Source organism: Nyctibius grandis, chromosome 12 (assembly GCF_013368605.1).
Source record: "Nyctibius grandis isolate bNycGra1 chromosome 12, bNycGra1.pri, whole genome shotgun sequence".
Taxonomy (NCBI): Eukaryota; Metazoa; Chordata; class Aves; order Nyctibiiformes; family Nyctibiidae; genus Nyctibius; species Nyctibius grandis.
In genome coordinates this window covers 10139269-10163615 of record NC_090669.1, presented here as the reverse complement: position 1 = coordinate 10163615, position 24347 = coordinate 10139269, and the positions used below count along the sequence as shown (strand labels likewise).

General features: G+C 43.8%; 1 protein-coding gene and 1 long non-coding RNA gene across 7 annotated transcripts in view; one reads left to right on the top strand and one right to left on the bottom strand.

Annotated features, from left to right (window-relative positions):
- LOC137669163 (uncharacterized) overlaps positions 1–24347 on the top strand; it is a 45033-nt gene that overhangs the window by 16770 nt on the left and 3916 nt on the right. For 4 of the 6 annotated variants that reach the window (XR_011049064.1, XR_011049062.1, XR_011049060.1 and 1 more), the window contains 3 exons: positions 17144–17311; positions 20875–20999; positions 22966–23201. This is a non-coding gene — a long non-coding RNA (uncharacterized lncRNA). Of the gene's footprint in view, positions 1–17143; positions 17312–20874; positions 21000–22965; positions 23202–23861; positions 24293–24347 lie in introns of those variants that run through there. The other 2 variants (XR_011049063.1, XR_011049061.1) reach the window with 2 other exon arrangements.
- POP4 (POP4 homolog, ribonuclease P/MRP subunit) lies at positions 2045–5134 on the bottom strand. The gene is made up of 7 exons (XM_068411090.1): positions 5082–5134; positions 4955–5007; positions 4369–4592; positions 3650–3727; positions 3375–3436; positions 2942–3043; positions 2045–2430 (listed from the first exon to the last, which is right to left on the bottom strand). Exons 1-7 carry the CDS (start codon positions 5086–5088, stop codon positions 2294–2296), a joined length of 663 nt encoding a protein of 220 aa, XP_068267191.1. The 5' UTR covers positions 5089–5134; the 3' UTR covers positions 2045–2293.

The window sequence follows — 24347 nt, the reverse complement described above, 5'->3', positions numbered from 1 at the left end:
AGTCATTTTCACATTACCCAGTTTCTAAGCAAGTTCCTTCACAAGCAATGGGGAGTTTAATGAGTTCTAGTGAAAGATGAACACATAGCCATGTTCTGGAGAAAGCAGGTGGGACAGGGGTTTGGTTCAAGGAGCTGATGGTGTTGCCAGTGGTCTGTCGGAGCGATTTAGCTTAAGTGATTTATGGGGGCTGTTTGGAACACCTGAATCATTACAAAAAGGCCTCCTCAGGTGATTTACCAACTCTTGAATGTGTTGGCTTTTCAGCTTTCTTGTTATTTTTCATTTGTCATATGTCTTTATGTGCTACTAGCATGTGATTACCTCGAGCAGACCTTTGAACATCTCTTCAGCACTCTTTGCTGTAAATAACAAAAATGCCTTGCTATTATTTATCAAAAGGGACTGTTAGGCAGTGCTTGTCTTTTTTTGGTTGCTGACATAGTTTAAAAAATGGAAATGCCAGTAGCTATGGGAAGTTGTATCATGTTCATCTATGTGTCCATATGGTAGAATAGGGTATGTCCTTCATAGCACAATGAAACATGATTGTGCCTAATTCCAATTTGTATGGCATTCCCATTAATGCTGTCTGTTTAAGACATCCATTAAAGGCCCTTAGTGTTAATTAACTGGACTATGCCAATAAAGTTCTATTAGCTTCCCCCTATTAATTTAATATTATAGGCATTTAACAGATGTCTTAATTAGATGTTACACTAAAGACTATGAGCAAAATTAAAATTAGGTCATTGTCCTGAAAGGAAAGTTTCTGCTATGTTTTATGCTTTCTATCACTTTGTTTTTTCTTCTGGCCTCTCACAGGAAACTAAGGGATTTCATTTCAGAGAATGTTGAGAGGAATAATGGGTACCTAGGTAGAATAATTTAAATTGAAAGCTTCCAAAAGCTACCTTTGTAACAGGAACACCATAGAGGCTTTTTTGTAACAGAAAAATGTTAAGTGTATCTCAATACAGGGGTCACTTCCACCCCCCAAAGAAGTTGAACCTGCCTAGTCGATGAGAGATTGTAATCTGGGCAATCCAAAAAGGATCCTGGAAGTATATAGTTTAAAATGGCGGGGGGGGGGGGGGGGGGGGAAGATAAAAAGGGGCTGAGGATACATGAAGCACATGCACTCAAAGCTGAGCAAGTCTCCACTGGTGCAAGTATGGGATCTCCATTACAACTACTGTTGCAGACTGCTGCAAAAAGCAAATGTTTATAGAAGGTTTAAACACTAGAAGCTTCTTCACAAGTGGTGCTTTATTAAGGGTGGTTGGTGAGTTGAGAAGACTTACACTATGAAACTTGTGTTCCAGTGATGTAGTGCTCAGAAATGAGTGATATAAATTGCCATCCATGCTAGCCTTTTTTAAAAATTCTGTATGCAACATGTATATTTTAATAATAAAGGGATTTTTAAAAATGTGTAACACAGACACTATGTCTAAATAGATCTAAAAATAGGCTATAGAGTAAAGCTCTATGAATAGAGGTTAAATATGCATAAAGCAGTTTTGTGGCTAATTGAAGTACAAGATTGAACGGGGGCCACTTCTATCTTTGAATTTCTAGCTTCAAGTGCTTCCCTCTGATGTGATGTGTTGTGCTCCCTGCACTATAGCATGACAACATATATTCACTAATATAGACATATCTGATTTCAGCTTAAAGTAGTATGTTATTAGTAACCTCCTGGTAAGCAAACAGCTTGCAGGGCTGCATTACATGTTTAGTATGTTTATAACTCATATGCATGTTATCTGTAACAATATTAACAACAGGGAAGGAAATAATCAAGGTAAAACCTATCAGTTGAAACAGCTTGCTTGCATATGCTTACACCAGGCAAAGATGCTGATGTTGGCCCAGGAACAGTGATTATAAAAGGGCGGCTATTATCACCTGTGGTCTCCTTCTAAGCATATAACAGGCAGGTAAAGCCCAATTTATACAGAAGGCAACAATTATACAGAGTTACAAGATATAATTTTCATTGTGCAAATTTATGATTATAAATTGAAACAGAAGTCAGGTAATCAATACTAATCATGTAAGTTTAATAAAAGCCAGAATGTTATATACAAATAACAAAACAGATACAATAAACTCCAACAGTCTGACAGGCTGCTTTAAAGACAACAGATACTAGTCATCCTTCAGTAAGAAGAAATGCTTTAGAAATATTTCATATAGCTATTCCATTTTCAATCTGCCAGAAAACCTGGTCTTTAAACTCCAGGAAATCAGCAGACATTTCTGTTAATACTTCTGATTGCCCATGAAATCATAGGTCAATAGTTCCTTTCAACTTGAATTTTTTTGCAGATCGCTCACTTGCTCTCAGCTGGAACTTGCTTCCATAGATGTAGGAAATGAATCCATCAATCTCCAGGCTAAATACATTGTTAAGTTTGGGAACAACTGAAAATGCAAAAGGAAAGAAATTAACAAAAGGGGACTAATGTAATAAATCCCTGTTATGAAAATATACTGATGTACTAGGGGATATTATGCACATGTAGACTTGAGCTTTGCCACATTTGAAGGTTTTTATGCTTTAGCAAGAGAAGAAAAATAAAAACCTCTAAATTTTAAATTGGAATTACTCAAGTTAGTCCTCTCTCAGGAGCGTGCAGTAAGTGTTGCAGACAACTTCTCATGTGAATCAGATGAATGAGCCATGTGCATAATCATGTTGGGTTCATTGGAAATGCTTTTTTTTTTTTTAATTGCTCATTTCTAATGAGAGACTTCTTTGGTAAGATATTGGGCTGTTACGTGGTCAGTAAAGACACTGACTTCTGCCACTTTATGCAAAGAATTAAAAGCACTGATATCAAACAATGTACTCAGAGGTGTAAGATGAATGGTGTGTTTAAGAAATTGCTGATTATTCAAGTTGTGAAAAGCACTGAAAAAATGTCTTTTATACCTTTTAATTTGTCCTCTTTAGTGATAATTTTGAAGACATGTTTAAATTCCTGTAGAATGATTCCTGTTATCCCAACGTAAGAAGGGCACTTTGATTTTGTTACTGAAAGAAGTATGTACATATTAGAAAATTTCAGATGCAGGCAGTTTATTTACTCTTACACAGTTGCCTCATGATTTTAAAAACTGGCTTGCAATATTCTGAAATAATGCAATTACAGTAATCGCTGGTAAAACTCGCAGTTAATCTTTGCAACTTACAACATGGTTTTCAAGAGCAGTTGAAAAGTAATTAGTATTGGTAAGTAGAGAAAGAATCCATCAACATATGCTTCTAGAGTTAATGATACTGAAAGGAATTTAAAAATAAGGACCTGAAATATAGGAGTGTCTACTTAACTTCAGATGATTTCATAAAAGAAACCAAACAATACCTGTAACAATAGCTCCATGGAGATCAGCTTTTAGCAGTTTGCCCTGAACCATGTGTGGTTGCCTTGAAGAAGGTGGGATCAGGGAAGGAGGAAACACAATTATATGGAAAGTTAGATTTACAAAATGTGACCATGAGTATTGAAATCACGGTCAAAGCTTACAGAAATAGTACATATCCTTAGCAAGTAACTATGATGTTTCAAGCAGTAACTCAGTAAACGTGGAACTATCTACTAAACCAAAACCCTACTAACTTTAAAATATCTCAACTTACGCATCTGGTTTAAGACCGTGACACAGGTCTCTGATATACTGTTTCCAGAGTTCGTGTAGCGGTAGAAAGATGGCGTATCTGCAGTAATAAGACAAAAAGTATTATACGAGAACTTAATTATCAAAAATACCCATTGGTTGATTACTGAATCCATGTTTACAACAGAATTAAGACTAACATAAGTTTTGTAATCTGCTCTCATAACCTGTGAGGTAGCCCACTCCAAACAACAGGTTTGCTTTATAGAAAAAGCACAAACTACGTATGCTTCTCTCCATCAGCCCAAAATGGTGATGTTTTAGAGGATCGGGCTACATGTAAGACTGAAGGGATTTCTCCTCTTTTACCTCCCCACTTCATGTTAGCAGCAGCAGAGGCTTTATTCAACATGCATTTGTTCAGGGAACCTGATGCAGAATTATGACTCTCTGGTCACAGGCAGTCTAACTTTAAAAGCTGAAATCAGAGGTGATTGTATTTGGGTTCGATTTCTTGTTATATTTAGGTATACAAAAGGAAAGAAAACCAGTAACAAACAAATGAATTTTCCAACTATACAGACAAGAGAACTGTTTTCTCGTCGTGAAATGCCACAAGCAGACTCTCGGACTGACTGTACATACCGCAGGGTTAGTATCCACGTGCACGTGCTGCTGCTTTGACGTGCTTTTGGTGTACTTCCCACTTCTACCACACAAAGGAAATACTTAAGATCTTACCTTTGCTGTTCAGGTTCAATTTCAAAAAGACGCATTTCTCGCCTTTGCTTGGCAGTAAAACCTTTTGGTTTCTTCCTCTTTTGCTTTGTCTTTTTTTTGGAATAATGCTCAAGAACTACAGCTTTCCGAGTTAATATATCCTGGATAGCTTCATCTTTCTTTTTTGGCATACTACGCTTCAGGAAGGCATTTACAAACGCTTTGGCCTCTTCTGATCCCTGAGGCTAAAGATATTTTAAAAGACACTTTAAAATATTAAATTTTAATTAAGAACTTGCCGCTGACTGGTGGTTTTATCAAGTTGACAAAACCACCCCAGGAAGGGGAGACCTACACGTAAGTAACAGCAAAGGGAAAACGTTCACAGGCTCAAGCCTCGTGCAGGCCGGGCAAAGCAGCCCCCGGTGTCCCCCGCCAGTTTACGCGGTGTACCCAGGGAACGCCGATTTCCGCAGTGTCTGACACGGCGCGTTCGCACGGTAACGCCGGACGGGGCGTGCTGGGGAAACCGGGCCCTCACGGCGGGAGCAACCCACCCCCTTCCCTCGGTTCCCGACGGCAAGGCTGGCGGGGCGGGCGGCGGTACCTGGAGGCGCAGCTCCCCGGCCTCCCGCGGCAGCAGGCGGCGGTACAGCTCCCCTGCAAGGCAGAGCGGGACAGGGCGTCAGGCGGGGCCGCCGCGGCGCGGGCCCCCCTCGCCCACCGGCGCTCACCCTCCATCGCGGCGACCGGCGGCGCTTCCGGCGCAGACGGTGACGGCGGCGGAGGCGCCGTGCGCCTGCGCAGAGAGCCGGGCTGCCAGGGCTGGCCGCAAGGGGGCGCCTGCGCCCGCCAGCCTTTAACCCCCGGGGGGCGGGCAGGGGCCGTTGGGCCGTGTTAATCGAATTGCCTTAACGGGGGAGGGGCGCCAGGACAGACACAACCACCAGTTCTTTTTCCATAATTACTATGTGCTAAAAATATCTCGCGGCAGTTCCGGAGTGTTTAAAGCTCGCAGGGTCCCTCAGAGGTGCCGAAGCCAGAGGCAGGCCTGTGAGGGTGGCGCTGCGATGGCCTGTCCAGCCCTGGGGAGCAGGAGCTCAGGCCCTGGGCACTGTTCGAACGCGGGTTGAGTTCAGATTTAAAGAAACCTTCTCAAAACTAACCTTCACACAAGTCACGTATCCAGCGCATCAGCCGTGGCTGCCCTGTGAGCTGTGTGGGTGTGTGGGCAGCTGGCAGCAGTGCAGGAGGCCCTGGGTAAGGGGGAGCCCAGCCCTCTCCCTCTGGCCTGGCCTGGCCTGACGTCTGCATGACAAAGTCGTAAGGAAAAGGGGTGTCAAAACCTTTTCAGCAAACGGGAACCAAAAAAAGGTGTGTGTATGCGGGGGAATTGTTAGATTGTGCTTGCTAAAAAGCTTTTATAGAGAGTTTATACTACTCAGCATATCAAAAGAAATACCATCTTGTTACCGTCTCCCCCACTGCTGGTTAGGGCAGTAAATCCCAGCCTTAACCTCAAATTTCAGAGGCTGCACTGCTAGAGGTAACCAAGACCCCCATGTGTCCTGGAAAGAGGAGCCTCCCTGGATATACCAGCGTTTCTGGGTTATTGCCTGACGTGGCTAGCACTGGGGTCCCAAAGAGCTCGGTGTCACTCATCAGTCACAAACCATGTGGGACTCTGGTTTAGAGGGAAGCCATCGCTAAGATCAAAATTCAAAGAAAAGAATGCAAAACAGGGAAGTAAGATTGCTTATCGCAACCATGAGATTCTACAAAGGGAGAAGCTGTGGCCAGGGTAGATTGTTAGATTAGCCATTTAGATTAAGCTAGACAGGGACCATTTAATAACTTTAACTTACGTTAGTTGTCTGGACAGTCACGTTACTATTATTACGCAAGTCACAGGTTTATTTCAGCAGAGATCAGGATGCAAAATTAACAGTATTTCTAGCCAGAGTCAAAGAAAGTATCTTACCAAATGAAATCTGGCTATTATTTATCTCTTTTATACTAACAAATTCTCTGACTTGGGAGAGTGAGTTGAGCACCATATATTTCAGTTACTTTCATGAGGAAATTTCTTTCAAAAAAAGCCTTGTCGCTCATACCTTCTGTAATGCAGGCCACCTTATTTTGTCTAGTCATCCACCACTTCAGTGTGATCGTATACACTTGGAGTAGACAAGTCTGTTGTTCGTGTATTGATTTGTTAGCGTCCTTCCCAGAGTAACAGCATTGCTTTAGAGTAGGGACCCTTCTTGTGACGGGCAGCCTGGCCATGTCAGACCTCCCTTCTTCTCCCTCATCCTGCAGTTGCTCCCACTAGAGATGCTGGGACATCCGTTTCCACCTTTCCATCCTGCAGCCCCCTCACCTGCCACCTTTTGTTGCCTCATTTGTTCTGCAGATCTCCCCCGCCCAGAATTTACGAATGCGGTGCTGGAGCCAGCTGCTGCCCGAGCTCCCCAGGCCGCAGGCAGATGCAGCCCCTCTCTGCCCTCCACCCATCCCACTTCTCTTGAAGGGTTTTTTTCCCTAGTCCCAGTCTGTCCTTCAAGGCCTCTCCAGCCATAGCCCTCACTGCCATTGCAGGTGCCTGGCTGTTGTATGCTCCCATTCAGCTGTTCCCAGGAGCTAACAGTGTGTCAAATGCTACCATACTGTGCCTGTAATCGCGCATGCAGCAACATGAGATCTTGTTTAAAATCTGTTCCCGTGTTTCTAGCAATCAAGGTCAAACAATCAGGAAGATGCTGCTTGCTGTGGGATTTACCTCCTCTGATATGTCGCTGCCTCTTTACTCCTGGGATAGGACAAAGCACCGCTTGTTGTACAACACAGAGGTACATTAAAACCAGAGCAGCCAATTCCTTTTCCTTGCCAGCCTAGTCCTAACCCATGCTGCCCTCTGCTCAGACATGGTAGTTCTCCAAATGCAGAAGAGGTTTATATTCTTGTCACGAGCAGATACTGGCTTAGCAGATAACTAAGCACTGCTTGGTAAAGGATACTTAGGGAGCAAGTTACCAAGGCAGGGTGTAGGAAATGCGATGATTTTGTTGAGTGCTGCTGTGGAGCACAAAGGCACTAAAGTGATCCCTAACAGGGAATGAATTTGTAGATCTCTCTGTATGTGTGCGAAGAAGAAAGGGCTGGTCTCTGCAGAGTATTAAGAGTGAGCACTGGTTGGTTTGTATCACAGACCTCCTGGAAGTTAAATACATTGTGACAGCAAGCAGATCTCTTGGTTTTACAAAGCAGGGACTCCTTGAGTTGTCATTGCTACTAAGAAAAGATCAATTTTCATGAATGGAGTATCAGGATAAGTGCTATGAGTCTTTAGGGCCATATGAGTGCTCCTTCACTGGATTTATGCTGCAATTCCTCGGGCGCTTCAGGGATTAATAGTCAAATCAGTGTTGGTGATGCTGGTGGTGTAAATCCAATGATCCAGGCCAAACTGGTGCCTGGGGAAGCCAGTCTCTTCCAACAGCTCTATGTCTTCATTTCACAATTTATCTTCAGATATAATGTCTGAGGAAGCAAGATCAGCACGTTAGCGTGTGTCCCAGCAAGAAGGCTCTGCGTCAGGAGTCAAGACTCCTATCAAATAAACATGAAAAAGAATAGGTGAAGAAACTGAGAAACTGGAGATAAGCAGAGAGTTTGTAGGTAAGAAAGAGAAGGCTCAGAGAAATGAGGAAAGGTGGTAAAATGTGAATATAAAATGAAGTGGAAATATGCAAACCAATTGATTATAACGCATGCTTCCAAATGTGCATCATCACCCTCTCCGCCTCTCTCAGTGTCTTAGACTTTTGAAGCTTTTTACTTCAAGTAAATTACCTTGGAATGGGTTTATAGTGATATAAGTCCCTAATATATATTATTAATACCAAATTATAGGTGTCAACATTGGCATTTCTTATTCTATTAAATCTATGTATGGCTTTATTTATTGCTCTCTAAAAATAATAGTAATAAAAACCCTTACGCAAACCCGCAGCGCTGAAGCAATCTGGCTGTGCGCACTAGGGGGCTGTATTGCTGCATCTGTAGGTGCGGCTGAATTACAGCCGTGGGAAAAACGCCTGTGCGGGCCAGGCTGGGTAACCGCGGTGTCTTGGGGAAAGCCGAGGGAGTGTGGGAGCAGTTACAGAAACAGCTTTGTATTGACAGTCACAGAAAGCTGAAACTGGAGATGCAGAGTGACCAAAGATGGTAATTACAGATATTTGTGTGACACAAGCATAGAAGATCAGTGTTTTTTTAAAAAAGAGAGTGATTATGAACTGAAGCGAGAGATGAGCAGGAGTACATGAAGTTAACTGATGTGTGTAAAAAGTGACTGGGCTGTAATCACTGTTATACTTTTGCTGATTGTCATTGATACAAGAAATAAATACCATAATTCTCTAGAAGGACTGTCTCAGCAAGCATTTGAGCTCTCCAGATCAATATAGTTTATTCCCCTTGGCCAAATTGTATTAGCAGCTGAATTTGGTCCCCAGGGACATCTGTACTGGTGAAAATAATTTCCATTTAAAACCCTCTGATCTGATTTCCTCTATCCAAATATCAAGCTGCTAATACAATTTCCACCCCCTTTCCCTCGGTTGTGCTGAAGCAGTGTGCACCTGGCCTGTGTGATTTCCGTGGCCATCCCACCACCTCCTGCCTGCCTCTCGCCACCCCTCCTCCTGCCCACCTCTGCTTTTGGCCTGGCGAGGAGCACAGAGCTGCTCCCTGCCAGTGCTTTTAGGGCGCCTTGGCTGACCCTACCCCGCACACACGGCTTCCTCCTCACTCTGGCCGTGCGGCGGCGTCACGGCGGTGCTGGTGTGCCGTGTGTGGTACGTTTGCAGAAATCAGAAGGCAAATAACAATCCTGAAATGTTTTCAGAAAACGTCAATGATTTAAAAGCCGGGTTTTAAAGTGAAAACAAAGAAACAAGCAGGCTTTTTTGGAAAGCTGGTTGCAGGAGCCCGGGCCGTGTGGTGGAGGCAGCTCTCAGTAGAGGCCAGCCCGAGGCCGGGCTCAGCTGCCACAGGCACCCTGGGTGCCTCTGCAAGGCTGAAGATGGGCACCTGCCTGCTGCTGGCTTTTATGTGTCTTCTGTGAATTTTCTGTACGTATTGCTATGTATTGTTATAGAGTCTACAAAAAAAACCCCAAACTTTAAAAATTGTTTCTTCTTTTGGAAGAAGTCTGCCTGTTTGCAGCTTTTTTTTAGCATACAGGACTCCAGTTCTGCCACACACCAACCTCTTCTGCATCACAGCAAAATTATCAGTGGAAAGAGGATTTCGAAGGCATTTAATTTCATGAGTTAAGGAGGCCACTTTAAAAAACACCAATATATTATTAGATCAAAATGAGACACTATATCCTTCTTAAAATATTAAAAATATGAGCAATCCTAGAATACCTGGAGATAACTGCTGCACACTAGAGCTACCCACCCCTGCCTCGCAGAGCAATGCTAAAAAATCAACACTTGCTCCCCAAACTAGTAACGAGGAGTCGGTAAACTGAGGCTTTGGCAGCTGACGTTTGGTTTCCCTGCATGCTGAGATCACGTATGACCCAAGCACACATCAGGATGACAGACTGCTGCTCCTGAACAGCTTGTATTTACTAATTAATGCCAGCGTTCTGCATTCACATGTTACTCCATGACAGGCTGTCTTACAGTCATTACTTTTGCTGTTCTTTGAGTCTCATTTAGATCTTGTTGAATACTTTGGTTTAAAACATAATTAACATTGGCTCATATGTGATAGGGATGTGTGATGCAAAATGAGTATTAAAAATGATAAATTATAAAGTAATAATAGTCATTGGAGTTATAGCAGATTGAATAGTTTAACATATTTCATTTGGTTTTGGTTAAACTACATAAAATTAACATAATTCATTAAAACTTAAAAAAGAATACAAATAAAAAGGTTTTAGGCTCAAAAATCAGTTATGTTGGAATTTTCATCAAAAAATATTTAGACTTTTTTTCTAGAAAAGAGTTGTCAAACTCTGCAAGCCTGTGTGACATGGTTTGGTTGTCTTGACGTGGCACTTTACCCCTTGTAAGTAAGTTTTGGCCAAAAATACGTTACTGTGTACTGCGTGTTACTATTTGTAATAGAGAGCAAAAGAAAAATGATACCTCCAAGAGCTTCATGCTGCAGGACTGTGGCTGCTGCAGTACTTGTGCATCCCTGTCAGCCGGGGTTCTTCCTCTGGTCACCTCCAAACCTTCTGGCACTGCCAGGCCACCCACACGCTCCAGGACCACAGGCAGTGAGCTCCTGAACATAAACAAGAGTTTTACATAGCGCTGTGTGTAACTCTGCCTCGGGGCTCTGCAGGGAGACAAGCAGTTTTCACTAGGACTAAGGTGAGAGGACGGAAGAGGCACATTTCGCACAAGGCTTATGTTAAAATAATTTATGTTTCACTGAAGCATCTTTTGCTGCGTTTCCCAGAAAGTGCTTAAGCGCTACCTGCCTGGGGTCAGAGCCCGGGCAGAGGGCACCCTCCAGCCGGGGGGCTGCTCCTGCCGCCCCAACCTGTGCAGGAGCGGGAGGCTCCAGCGGCGCAGGGCAGTGTCTGCAGCGCGGCCGCCTCCTGCACAGCTCACAGCCGGCAGCTGCTTCATGCCAAACAGCCAGCGTGCCTGCAGTTAGAAACCGGGATGGAATCCCAAGGAAGTTGAAAAGGTTCATTAATTAAACAGATACAAATTTTTCACGATGGTGTCCTTCTCAAAGGCATCACTATCGGCAAGGCCCTGTTCCTGCCAGACTCTTTCAAAGTAACACAATTCGGCTGTCAGGAGTGCACCATCCTTTTTAATAAAACGAGTCAGCGTGCGCACCTCTGAAGAGATGCATTGCTGAGCCCACATACATGAAGGCGTCATGTGCCGAGGCACTGCGTAGCTTCAGGTCCCACGAGTTTGGCTGCATCTGTCACAACACGCCAGCTCACACGAGTCCTGCCCATGGGACTTGTGGGTCTCCATAAATTCAGGTAGTGCAACCCAGAGAAAAACAAGTGGAAACTGTCTGTTGAACCTGCGCTGAGCGAGCCCCGTGATGTCCCTGTTGCTGCAGTCAACACCTGAACTAGCAGTGTCCTGCACTGCTGCCTGAGGCAGGGAGAGATACCAGCTGCTTTACCCAGCTGTTACGGGGTGATGCATAGTCACACGGGTTACATACAACCCATAACACTGGCTGTAACTATGCTGGTAACACATGTGGGCAGCATTTTGATTTTAGAATGTCCCTTGTGTCTACATTAGCTTTTTATCAACCAGTTATAGAGGCATTGGTGACAATATAAAGTGTCGCCTGCACCATCAAGAGGAATTCAGGCAGATGCCTCTCACTGGACTGCAGCGGAGGGCACTGAGCCATGTGCTCAGGACTCTCTTGGCCTTTCCAGTTTAAGTTTTCATGCATGGGAGGATGAAAGGTAGTCACAGCATCTGAGGGTTTTTGACTCCCACTGCAGGCAAGGTCTTGCTGCTTGCATGGAGCTAGCGGTGAGGCTTTTGGCTCCCTGTCTGTAATCTGACTTCTTCTGAACTGCCAGTGTGTGGTGCGGCAGTGAGGGGGTTAATGCTGCTGGATTGCTTTGATAATTGGCAAAAAAAAAAAAGCAAGCCCATCCAAAGCCAAGCAAAAAAAAAAAAAAAAAACCCACCAAAAAAACCCCTTGTTTGAGGTCAGTGCTCTAGTAAATGCCTTTTAAAGAAACAATAGCCTGGTGCAATAGAAAATATTTTGTCCGTCTCTTCAGTAGAAATCTGATAAACCACAGAGAGAGGCAGGTGTCCAAGGAGATAAAAGTAATAAATGTGGCTGCAGTTCTGGAGTGGGCTGGCCTGTCAGGCCAGCAATGAAATGAAAGCCCCTCTCAGGAAATGCTGGAAGCTAATAGATATACATGGAGATGCCAATTCATTTGCCTCAGCAATATATGTTAATTTTTTTTTAGCATGAGATTAATTTATACATTTTTGCAGTGGGTGGGAGAGGGAGAGCTTTCATCCTGCCAGTGACTATTTCAGGTGGTAGAGATTATTAAGCACCTTATACCTCTTAAAAATGTAACTGTGTGTGAGAATGGGAGAGAGAAAATGTTTAATTTAAGCAAATTCTCTAAACAGCGTAAACTAATCACAGGCTTATAACTGACCCGAACCACATTTACAGGCAGCTGCTGGGGGATTCTTGCTTTGCCGCAGCTCAGTACGTGCAGAGTCCCAGTTAGCAAACAGCTTGGGCTGGAGTCACTGTGTTGGGGTGGTTTAAAAGGATTGCTGAGAGTTACACGGGTGTGAAATTAGGAGTGCTGCAGCGGCGGAGCGCACCTACAGGAAGCACCGCGGTTATTCGTGACTACAGTGAGCGCAAGGCTGCTTTGGGAGGTGCACAGAGGAGGTGAGGGAAGGGCCTGACGTGTGTCAGAGCGCGCTGATCACTCACAGAACCACGCGTGCTGCCTGGGCTCGGGGCAATGAGTCTCTGCTCAGGACCGCGTCAGCTTTAGCGATGTGGCACTTGCGTTGACAGTGCTGCCCAGCTCCTTCTGGTTTGTGGTTGTCCTGTTCTGGAAGAAAACTAGTTCTGAGGCCAGGCAGACATCGACGCGGGGGAGATTTTTGCCTGTTGCAGAAGGCAGTGAGGTGACCATGACCCTGCTGTGCGCATGGGCAGGGTATGTTTGTGTATTACAGTCCCTCTCTGAGGTCATTTTTGACCCTTGTGTCCAGTTTCAATCATGTTTGTCACAGCCATCAAGCTCTCATGTAAGATCTGTACTGCTCTCACACACACAGCTGCCTGCGTTAGAGGACAGACATGCCATTAACTTTGCGCCTGCTTCCCCATGGTGAATCCGGAGTTGCCGGGGCTTGCTGGTGGTGTGTGCCACCACACCGGCCCTCCGCTGCTGGCAGCGAGAGGTTCTGCTGGGTGCTTGTAGAAATGGGGCCCTGATTTACACTTCCAAGTGTGGCATTAAGGGCATGACTATAGGTATTTCAGCTCTGAAACACACACTGCAGCACAGCAGGCTTCTTTCAAAAAAAAAATCCTTTGATCTGCAAAATTATCAGCATTGAGGCAGCAGAAGGCAAAGCAGATTTTCCTTTATTCTGCCTTAGAGGAGGAATACTTGCTTGCCCTTCAGTGTGATTACAGCCCATTTACCAACACTTCTTTTTGAATTTCAGACCTAGGCTTTGGAACAGTCACATGCAAGAAGTGTTTCTTTTCAGAGCCTGGAGCAGTCAGTGTAAGGGTAAAGTTTATTTAACAGAAGGAATAGTTCCAGCTGAATTCACATTGTGAAATTACAGGTCCATTTAAAGCAAAATAGAAATGGTGGCAGCTTAGGGTCAGGGAAAGAAGATAATGACATCTGCTGAAAAGTGCATCCAACAACAATCTTCAAATTTTTAATTTTTTATAGGGCATTTTTATTTTTTTTGTATAAATATGCAAAAGAATAGAACAAAAAAAAAATACTAGATGCTGAAAGCAAGCTCGATGGTTGCGCGGGGATTGCAAGCGGAGACATCATAAACGGTGTCTCAGACACTGACTGATTTCAGAGCTATGGGCTCTGTCCTTCCTGCCATGGACCAGGATGGAGGTCTGTGACCTTCCTGCCCGCACACGAGTCCCCAGGGGATGTCCTCCCTGCATGGCTGGCCAGGGCAGGACCTGCGGGGGCACTATCCCCACGAGGGCTGGCCCTGACTGCACACTCCTTGCTTTGCAGCCATTGCCCTGACCCCACAGAAGTCACCTCAATCCCTTTTGTTCCAGACGGCAGCTGTCAAAATGCACGTTTTTTTCATGGGAAAGAGGATTGCTACCAGCTTCTCATACGAGTACTTTAGTTTGCTCTTGCCACTCTTGCTGAAGAGATTGGCTTCCATGGCTCCTGCCAGGCCCTGCTGCAGTGTCCCTCTGCTCCTGCTCCGAGGGCTCCCCGTTAGTGGTACTGTAACATCAGGAAGTGAGCTAGAAACAAACCTGGGAATATTTTAAGTCCTCCCTGTTTCAGCCCTCTGTATTTGCCTATAAGAGCTGTGGGAGACATGGAGGAGTCAGGAGAGCCCGTATTATTACAGGAGGGGCTCCTGTGCCACGGAGATCATCTTAATGAAGCCCTCCCTATCACCTGAGGAGTCACCGGTGGCCCTTGGAGATTACCAGAGGGACTTCCAGAGATTTTAAGAGACTTTGGGGCACGCCTTAGTGTAGCTCTGTCTTGACACTACTGAATCCTACTGAGCCCTTCCATAACCCTGGCATTTAAACAGAGACCGTGTTTAGAGTTGTCCTCTTCTTACAAGTTAAAACAACCAAAAAAAGATAGAAATAATCATTTCTCACATTGTCTTGCATATAAAAAAAACGAGCTCCACAGCTGCCCCCATTTTCGCTGCCCACACAGACATGTGGGGTCAGTTCTGGGGTTAGAAAACAGGGATGTTCAAGTTGCCAGTGAAGATATATTGCCTGCAGATTGCAGCTCACAGTCTGCTCTGGCTTGGTAGCACCAAGAAACTGTCCTGCCTTGAAAAGAGGTGATGAACGAACAAACCAGTGACAGCCCTTGCTCTCCCTGAGCATCGTAGGAGGCGTTTGCACAGGCCAGCTTTGAGCTCACCTTCGGACACAGCACGGCACTCGCTGCAGCTCCTGCCGAGGGCCTGGTGCTGCCAAAAGCCGTGAGTTTAAAACCAGCTGAGCCTCCCGCGCGGCAACATGATTTACTAAACCGCGAAGATCTTGGGTCGGCCTTGTAAATCATTTTGATTATTTCACTAAACAGGTTGTGGAAATAGATCAATAGAAAATATGGCATTTAGGCTTACAATGCTGTGCATTCATTATGGGAAAGAAATTATATTAACTGATTTAGGAGCTAATAATAACTGAAAATAACAATTTAATGGAAGCCTTCCAATCCTGCACTTTGAAAGCAGGATACAGCTATACACAGTCTACCCATTTTGATCTCAGTCAAGTATACATAGCAATTTTTTGACTCAGAGAAGTGTCAGTCAAGTACAAGTAACTTGCAGACTTTCAGCATCCCATAAATTACATTGTAATAAAACAAAGAACCTGTCAACAACCATTTTTACATACTGTCAGGATCACATGAACCACGCACATGAAAAACAAAATATATTGCAGTATAACAAAGTGGAGGTGATGTACAGCAGGGGCTGTTTTCCACTTGTCAATGCTATTTCCACGAGACTGTGGTTTGCGCTGCTGGGCTTGAAGGGTGCTTCTTTCTCTAAAAATGTTGGTGTTTGTCTCGAACATCTGAATGCTAAATACATGCTGTATACATGAAATATATATAAAGAGAGAGGGTGGAAAACAAACGAGAAAAAAACCCTTCTCTCTCCTGTGCAGCAAAAGCCAGGTGTCACCATTCCGTAGCTGGGGTCAGCACTGCTCTATTACGATTATCTTACTGTAGCTAAACTAAATTTGTTACACTGTGCCCTGGTTTTCTTCATGCACGCACAATAGTCACCTGTGCTGATAAAATATTTTCTCCTGAAATAAGCTGTACATTGTGACTATCTGATGCCTTATTGGCCATCAAGTAACCTCGCTGAACCAAGCAGGCACGACTGTGGGCAGAATTTAGGCTGCAATCAGATAGTGCACCTCTGTCGCCTGCTCGTTGGAGAGCCTGCAGCCTGCTGATAGGCAGTTGTCACATCAGCTATCTCCACTCTGGTTTGCAGGCAGAGGTAAGCTTTTCTTTAGGCCCTCAGGCTAGATAACATTTGAATTAGGCACTTCATTGCACCCCAATTAGCTAAGGATGCATGACAAAAATCATTATCAGTGAGTTTATTTGGGAAAACACCTTAGTTTGCTACTTGGTTCAGCATATGAAGGAAAAAAAAACACACACCCCCTTTTTCTCCACTGAGAAAAGCTTGTTTTAGAGCAGAGTGAAACTTTGAGCTGTGGCAAATCATGCTGCTCCTGCTTATCCACCTGTCTCCTGGAGCTCCAGCTGGCTGTTTCGGGAACGTTAAGTGTTGCTCAAAAAAAAAATAAATGGCTTCAGCATGATGGCAGAACTGACTGCGCACATTCCCAGCACGGCCTGTGCAGCGCGACTGTCTCCTACTCCCTAGACCCCACAGCAGGTGAATCTTACAGCATCCCCAGGGAAATGGCCCCTGCAGCTTCCCACACCACTTCCCCTCCTCCCTCGCCATTCTGCAGTCGCACTCCCAGCTATGAACAACAAACCAGACGGATGTTTTTTCCCAAGCCCTGTAAATGCCAGCAGCAACAGACAAGCGCTGAGTGAAGGGAAACACGCTGTGTGAGCACATGGCATTTTCATGGCACTGAGCGTGAGCAGTACTTGCTTTGGTGCTGCTCTGCTCCAAAAACCGGCAGTGGCAAGGTCTGAATTAACCCCAGCTTATGAGCCTAAACTTGGTTGACTTTTCCATGCACATTTATGAGCAGGTTGACAAATACTGTCTGAATCCAGCAAAGCTCCACACATATGCTTTGAGGTGGTTTGCTTTAGTGAAATGCTTTAGTCTAGCTTAAGTAGCATAAGACTTTCTGGTCTTTTAAAATAATTAACTCTTGGGTTAATAAAGAGATTTTATGTTCTTGAACAATCCTGCAAAAAAATTCAACTTCTCACATTTGACACTGCAGCAAGCTGGGTTTGGTTCCATTTACTCAGTTTTGATATTAAATCATGTTACAGGTCAGATTTTGACAGGGGCCTGCTGTGTGTTGCTAAGGACTGTTTGCTCGGGTTTGAGCTCCCCCAGTGCTGGCGGCAGCGAGGCGAGTCTTTCTTCTGCTCTCCCTACATGCCGAAAAAACTGCAAGGTGGCCACATCAACAAACCCACAACAGGACCAATGCACCGGTATGTACTCGGTTTTGGTTTTCCTGTCTTTTTCAAACCCTGCTTACATCTCTGGAGACTGAAATGCCAGTGTTATTAATTATTAAAAGATTTTACTATATAAAGAGTCTGGCTGCTGACTTCAGTGGGACTCACCTGGCTTGGGTACAAAGTCATTAGCTCAACCAGCAACTTAACCATAAACTGAGGTTTGTTTTAACCAGGATTGCAAGTAGCATCTTTGCTGTGCATTTAACTAACTTGAGACTTTCATACCACTATACTATAAAAATTGGAATTGTATCCAAGCATGCTATAAATGGATCACACTGTTATCATTATTTGTAGCATTGAGTGATTGCATTTTTACTGTCTTGCACTGAATTAGCATAAATGAATCACAACTGTGAGTATATTTGGTAAAGATCATAAACTAACTGATGTTTCCTTAATCAAACTGTACATTTTCATCATCTCATTGATTTTGTTTAGCTTCTCTTGTGCGCTTTCTCGAGTGCTGCAGTCCCCTCAGGGTAACAGGTATCACTGACAGACATGGTTTGGTCTAGTTCATCACTCGGTACAGTTATTCCATGGCCTGACTCGGATTTAGATGTGCACACCATGTCCTTGTCCATATATCTATCAACATTCCCAAGCAAGTGCAGCTCCCAAGCTCACACACAGCTTGGCTTAGTCGTGGCAAGGCACACTGCCTAGGTACTTCCAGCTTTCCAGAGCTCAGAGCAATGTGTGTTCTGTATAACAATGGGCGTTGTTTCAACAACATCCTAATTCCTCCCGGAGACACAGGATTAGTTTAACTAGGGAGCGCAGGCTTTTAAATCCTGAGGCACTTGAGGGTCCCTTCAGGAACCGACGGATGGCTTTTGCTTGTGCACCTGCTGTGCTTGCTGGCGCCAAGCTGGGGGAGAGGCGATGGCTGTCCTGCCGGAGCAGAGTGTGCAAGGCTGAGCTGTGCACTGGGATTTCCCGAGCTGCACCGGCCACGGCTCAGGGAGCCTGGCAGTACAGCCCCTGCCATCCTGCTTTCAGTGCTTTTGAGTGGATCCCAGAGAGCAGAGAAAGAAAAATAAAGTCACCACCACATTGGTGATGCTCCGAAGGCCCCAGAGGACGGATTCTCTGGGTGCGTCTTGGCGCACAGACTATCCCGCGGCCCAGGGCTGCCTGATGCCATGAGAGGGCACGTGTCCCAAGGGGTAATTTAGTTACCAGACCCTTTGCTAACATTTGGACAAGCTGCTCATATCTGGGTCACAGCAACCCACCATGTTGCTCTTCTTGGGAGGGAAGGATGAGGCAAACCAAGGAGGGGTGTCAAAGTCCTGACACTGACCTTTCTCATACCCATCCTAACAGCGCAGAAGCTCTCCCTGTGGGGTGATAACACGTTTTTTAAAACTGCAAAGACAGGTGATGATTAATGACATAGTGACAGGTATCAGTCATTTGGATCAACTCTGACAACTCTGGAAGCACTGAAATACAGCTGTCCAGAACAGTAAGTAAATAAATTACAGCATATACCTTAAAAAGAGGCTCTGCCATGGGAATTTAGAGCTAAAGCTCATGTTTACCATAAACTATGAGTACAGAAGCACTGTTAAAAAAAAAAAGAAATTAAAAACTATTATAAAAAACACAGCACTTGGCAATCAGAAGTATCCTACTAATTTTTGTCAAAACAGATGACTTTGACTGTGTCCTGGTTTCATTGGAATTTGGTTTCAGTTTGTGGCCAGCCATGGTGATCAGGGCCCTTAGCAGTTAAATGCAGGGCAGCTGACCCAGGCTGGCCCACAGGTGTATTCTGTATCATTGACATCAAGCTCACTATAAAAGGGAGGGCTTGCTGGAGAGGAGGGGCTGGTTTTGCTCTCCTCTCTTCTGGTCTCCTTTTTTCCTGCTTGCTGACAATTGCTATTCATGGATAACCTCCAGCTAAGTATACTTTTGTGTGTTTTGTGTTAGCGTTTATATTTGTTTCTTTATTTTATTAAATCTGTTTAATTTTAACCCATGAGTCTCCCTCTTTTTCCCAATTTCCTTCCTCAGTTGGAGAAGGGTCATTGGGTGAGAGAAAAACTGTTATTGTGTAGCCCTGGCTGTGGGCTGAATGAAGACTGACAGCCGAAAATCAACATCTACTATGTAGATCACCCTAAACCCCAAAATGACTCCAGGTACTCAGCAGATTGTCAGAGCAACTTACAAGCCTGAAAAATATTTAGTAATGAAGAATTCCTAGTCTAGTTTTTTTTTTTTAAAAAAAACCAAAAAACAAACAAACTATGACTTTAGATTGTCAAGGAAAATGACAAGAAAATCCAAAAATAAGAGCTGATTTTATGTGGTCATCTTTTTTTTTTCATCCTGCATAACACTCCCAAAGTCTTACCTGTTGCTTCCTATTTCAGGTGTATTAACACAGAGATGAAGTAAAGTTTTGCACAGACTGGGTCATGAAATAGAAAAAGAATCACTTAACAGCCCCTTTCCTATCTTCCCCTGAGTAAATTTCAAAAATGTCCTACTGGAAAAGTATAATGCTCGATTGAACTGTAAGCATTTTTAAGTTATTTATCAAGGCCTTGGTCATTTAATTTGTATTAAACTACAGATGATTTTCCATAGGAGATTTAAGAAACATTTTAGCAATAACAGGAAACCAAATCTACACGCAACAAATAGGGAAATCCATTAACTAACTCCACAGCACAGTCCTCTTCGATTTGACTCTTAATGTAACTGTGATTTGCTTGGAATGTCCATAATTGCTATAATTAAAAGACTAGCAGTCACCAGAGGGAAAACAGGAGATTTCAATCCATTCATTGACATTAGCACAGCTCCTTAAAAAAGCCATCATCTTGTTCAGTGCTATATTTTGGATTGTTGCTGATGCAGAGCTGAACCACTATTTTTCCCTGGCTGGCTCCATTTATAATAATATCCATCTTTTACTCAGCAGAGATTGCTGGGTTTTAGAAACATGGTCTGAAAACAACAACAAAACTTCCCTTCCTCTTCCCCATCCCATTCACCCTGGGGTGATGCAGGTGGTGTCCCCGTGGGCCAGCAGCTCTCCAGGCTGCAGGGGCTGAGCTCCCTTGGCAGGGCTGGGAGAGCTCCCCTTGCTCCCAGCAAAGCCAGGCAGCACACTCTCTCGCTACAAATTAATATTCTCACAACATCCCCCCGCAATCAGTCTTTGCTAAAAGCACTAATTAAGACTTTAACATTTTTGATCCCATCAATTTTCTGTTCTGTTCTTATTAAATAGATGTACTAGGGGAGTTTGAATAATAACTGCCCGAAGTTTTGGGATAATGAATAAATGAACTTCGCCAGCCTCTGGCTAAGCATGAAATTTACTGTGTAGTAACAAATGCAACAGAAGCAGCTCATGCATTAACCACCCTAGTTTTGACACACAAGTATGGGAGCACATTATTTACTTACTTAACAATTCTAAGTGAGATGAGGCTCCAAAATGTTTTATGCAGAAAATGAAAAAAAACCCAACATGTTCAGACAGTCTTTTGCATTCTCCATTACAGCATGAAGCTGCTCGCTTGCCTGTCTTCCCTTCAGTGGGTCTCTGGCCGTCTTGCCACGCACAGCCATGTTTTCAGGACTGCACGCTTTATTTTCCTTGGGAGTTTTGCCAGATACCAGGAACTAGGTAATTTTTGCTGTTTACTTGCTAGATCTTGGCACTTTGAAGGTCACCGGTGTGCTATAAAACTATTTTTGTTCCATGTGTGTTTACATGTGCATAGCTCTAGCATCAGCTCTGTTGTATTGTTGTAAATCCAATCATTTTTGTAGAAATCCATTAACTCACAGTGAATTTATAGCAGTATAACTGTGAGCAAACTATGGCTGATGGGGCAGACTGGAAATATTACAAGGAAAAGTGCAAAGTTCTATTGATTTTCTCTCAGGAAAAAATGTGTGTTTCCGTATGATTATATTATAGATGACTCAGTTCTGGCCCCTAACAGCCATCACTCATGCTGCACAGCTCGGTTGCTTGCTGGCTTTGCAAGGAGGAGCCGCTGCCTGTGCTGTCCCCCAGTGCAGGGACCGGGGCTGGCCCCCCAGGAGCCTGGGGACGCACCCACCCCACCACTGGCGCTGGAGGCCTTTCTACCAGGCTTTGCATGGCTCTGCAGGAGACACGCCACCTTGCCACAGCTCTGCAGTCCGTGCACTTATTCCTAATCGATTCTGACAGCAGACACCACGAGGAATGCCGAGATTTATGAAAGAGCAAGGTTTGCCACTAGCCTCTGTCCATTAAGGGTACAGCAAAGCCTCCTTTTGCCCTTTGTAAATACAATCAGCAGAAGTGAGGCAGTTGCCCTTTTCAGAAGAAAGAGCACTCTCAAAGGACAGATGTTTTAGCAAAAGTCCTTAACACACTCACAAGCAATAAAGCTCCAAATTCTTTACACTTTTCCATCAAAATGTTTCTCATGCCTTTAAGTGCTTTTTAAAGACTAAATACTGTACCAAAAGCTGCAGCCTCCTCTTCAGCCAGTTATTTCCCTGCACTGTGCAAATACTGGGCCAAACACAGGCTGTGTATTTGGAAAAAAAGCTGGCCTGAATGTGGAAACCAAGGCCCCAAAACCTGGAAGACTCATTCTGCATGTTTTTGAAGGCAGAAATATAGCAAAGGTAAAGGTAGAGACAGGTTATCTTGGCAATCTACTCCCTTGCTGAAGTTACCCTGTGTGCCGGGAACGAGTTACCACTGCACGTGTGCAGGTCTTCACTGGAAAGCAAAGATGCCTATTGCTCTTGTTAGAAGAGATTTTTCATCAAATCCTCAGGTTATTGTTCAGTAGTTCTGAGGTTGTAGAGTGAATTGGAATATAAGAATTGTTATTCCTACTGCAGCACACTTAATTCTGATCTTAGAAAGGATAAAAGAGTTATTTTTAGTTGCAGATTTAATATTTTTTCACCTTTAATATGATTAAAGTTTAAAAGACCTTGATAATTCTACTCCTGCCACTGCACACAAAACTTACTTCCACTTGCTGCCACATCCCTGTGCAGGTAACAAGGCTACAATACAAAGGGAAGGACAAATGCAAGATGATGTATTTCCTCCCATGTTTTCTGCAAACCACACAGTGTGCAATTCACTTACTCTGTAAGTGATTAAACAAAGTATCAGAGCAAAGCGATGATCTGTTTACTAAGAGACCATGCTGAGGTATGGCTGAAGTTGGAATAAAAGCATCACTGCTCCTAGATAGACATGCTCCACTGCTTCAAGCGTCAGCTATTTATTTAGATAAATTTAGGCAGATTTTCTTCTTCCTCTTGTGGAAAAATTTGGTTTTGGTTCTCTCCCTTAGAACGAAGACGAGTCACTGAGTAATATTCACTGCCCTAGAGAAAAAGCAGCAGTGATGATGAGCTCGCCAGAGGACCCACAGTTCAAAGCCAGGCACGTTTCACTTTCACGACCAGACATTGCTCGAAGGAGTAGAGCTCTCGTGATGTTACAGACTTCACACAAACCTCTGCACTGTATAATTGTCCTTGAACAAGTTCCCAGACGTGGATGCTGGTATTAATTTAGGCATCATCCGACATTCAAATAATTTTTTCCACCTGTCTTTTCCTTTCAGATTATAAAAGACTCACCCTCCTGCGTGCATACGGAAGCCAAGGACCGTGCTCTTCAGTGTCTCACGCTCTGATATGCTTCCAGGCTTGCAACAACCACCTCCCCCAAGTTCTTCAGAAAAGCAGTTCTGCTTTTTTGTGGGATGATTATGGATTATTCCTCAGTCCACAGGATACTACAGCTGGCATTAAGGGATGAACATTCCTACAAAGGCTTTATCACCTTTGGATCCCCACGGTGAGTTTGCCCCAGTACAAGAGGGCTTTTATTACCACAATGTAGTAGCATGTATGAAACACAGATGTGTTTTGGTCTCATGCCTAATGAGATGTGAGTGGCACAAATCCCTCACTATTACTGGCAGTCCTAGAAAATGCAAATTCTGACCATCTGAAAAACTGAAAATCCCTTCCTACCCTCCTTCTAAGAGGACGCAGGTACAAGGTGAGGCAATGGCACGTCCTGCGTTTGCTCCACAGCTTCTGCAAACAGTCTTGCTGGTGCTGTACCTGTCACTTTGCCATTTCCACAATTAAGATCCTTTCTAAAATGCTATGCAAATGAAAGGATAAGAATCACAGTCAGACATAGGAAATTTCAAAGTACTTCACTAAATTCAGCTAAAGGTGGTCATGTTTCTTTACCAAGGCATCCTATTATCTCACTTAAAAAAACAAGCATTTTGGAACAGAAAGATCACTGCTGTATTTACTGTAAAAAAGCCTTTTCCTTCATTAGAGGAAAGCTCACTTGGTAAGACAAGTGACACAATTATGTAATTTTTTAAATCTGAATATATTTTAAACAAATATTGGAACCAGGTCTAGGGAGTACAACATTCCAGGTTGATTCATTTTTATTTTCATTTTTCACTGGTTGATTCATCTTTTTTCAAAGAGGCCTGGAGAAAACCAAAGCAACTTACCTTGAATGCTCCATGCTGTCCAGCTGACTAGCTCTTGTGTTAACTGCCCGGAGATAACTGGTGTCACCACAGGAAAACGCAGCTATAGCTTGTGACTAGCTGTCAGCACCTTCCCCTGAGGGGTTTGCAAATACACTGGGTGGGGCCCGTGTATGAAATAACTGTTTTCAATTTTATTTTGTTTTCGATGCACCTTTCCTCAATTCTCAGTGCTGTGACAAAGTAGGGAACAGGCACAGCCATGAAGCCTTCTCAGGGAGCTTCAGGACACAGGGAAAGGCATACACATCTGTGAAAACTTTATTTCAAAATCTTTTTATTCAACTGTTATTCAGCAATATACAATACAGTTTATAAACAAATGTCTTACCTTGTTTCCAATCTTCATTTAAAAATAAATATTATTGACAGTGAATATTAATTATGGTAAGATGTACCTTTTTTAATTAAAATGTCTC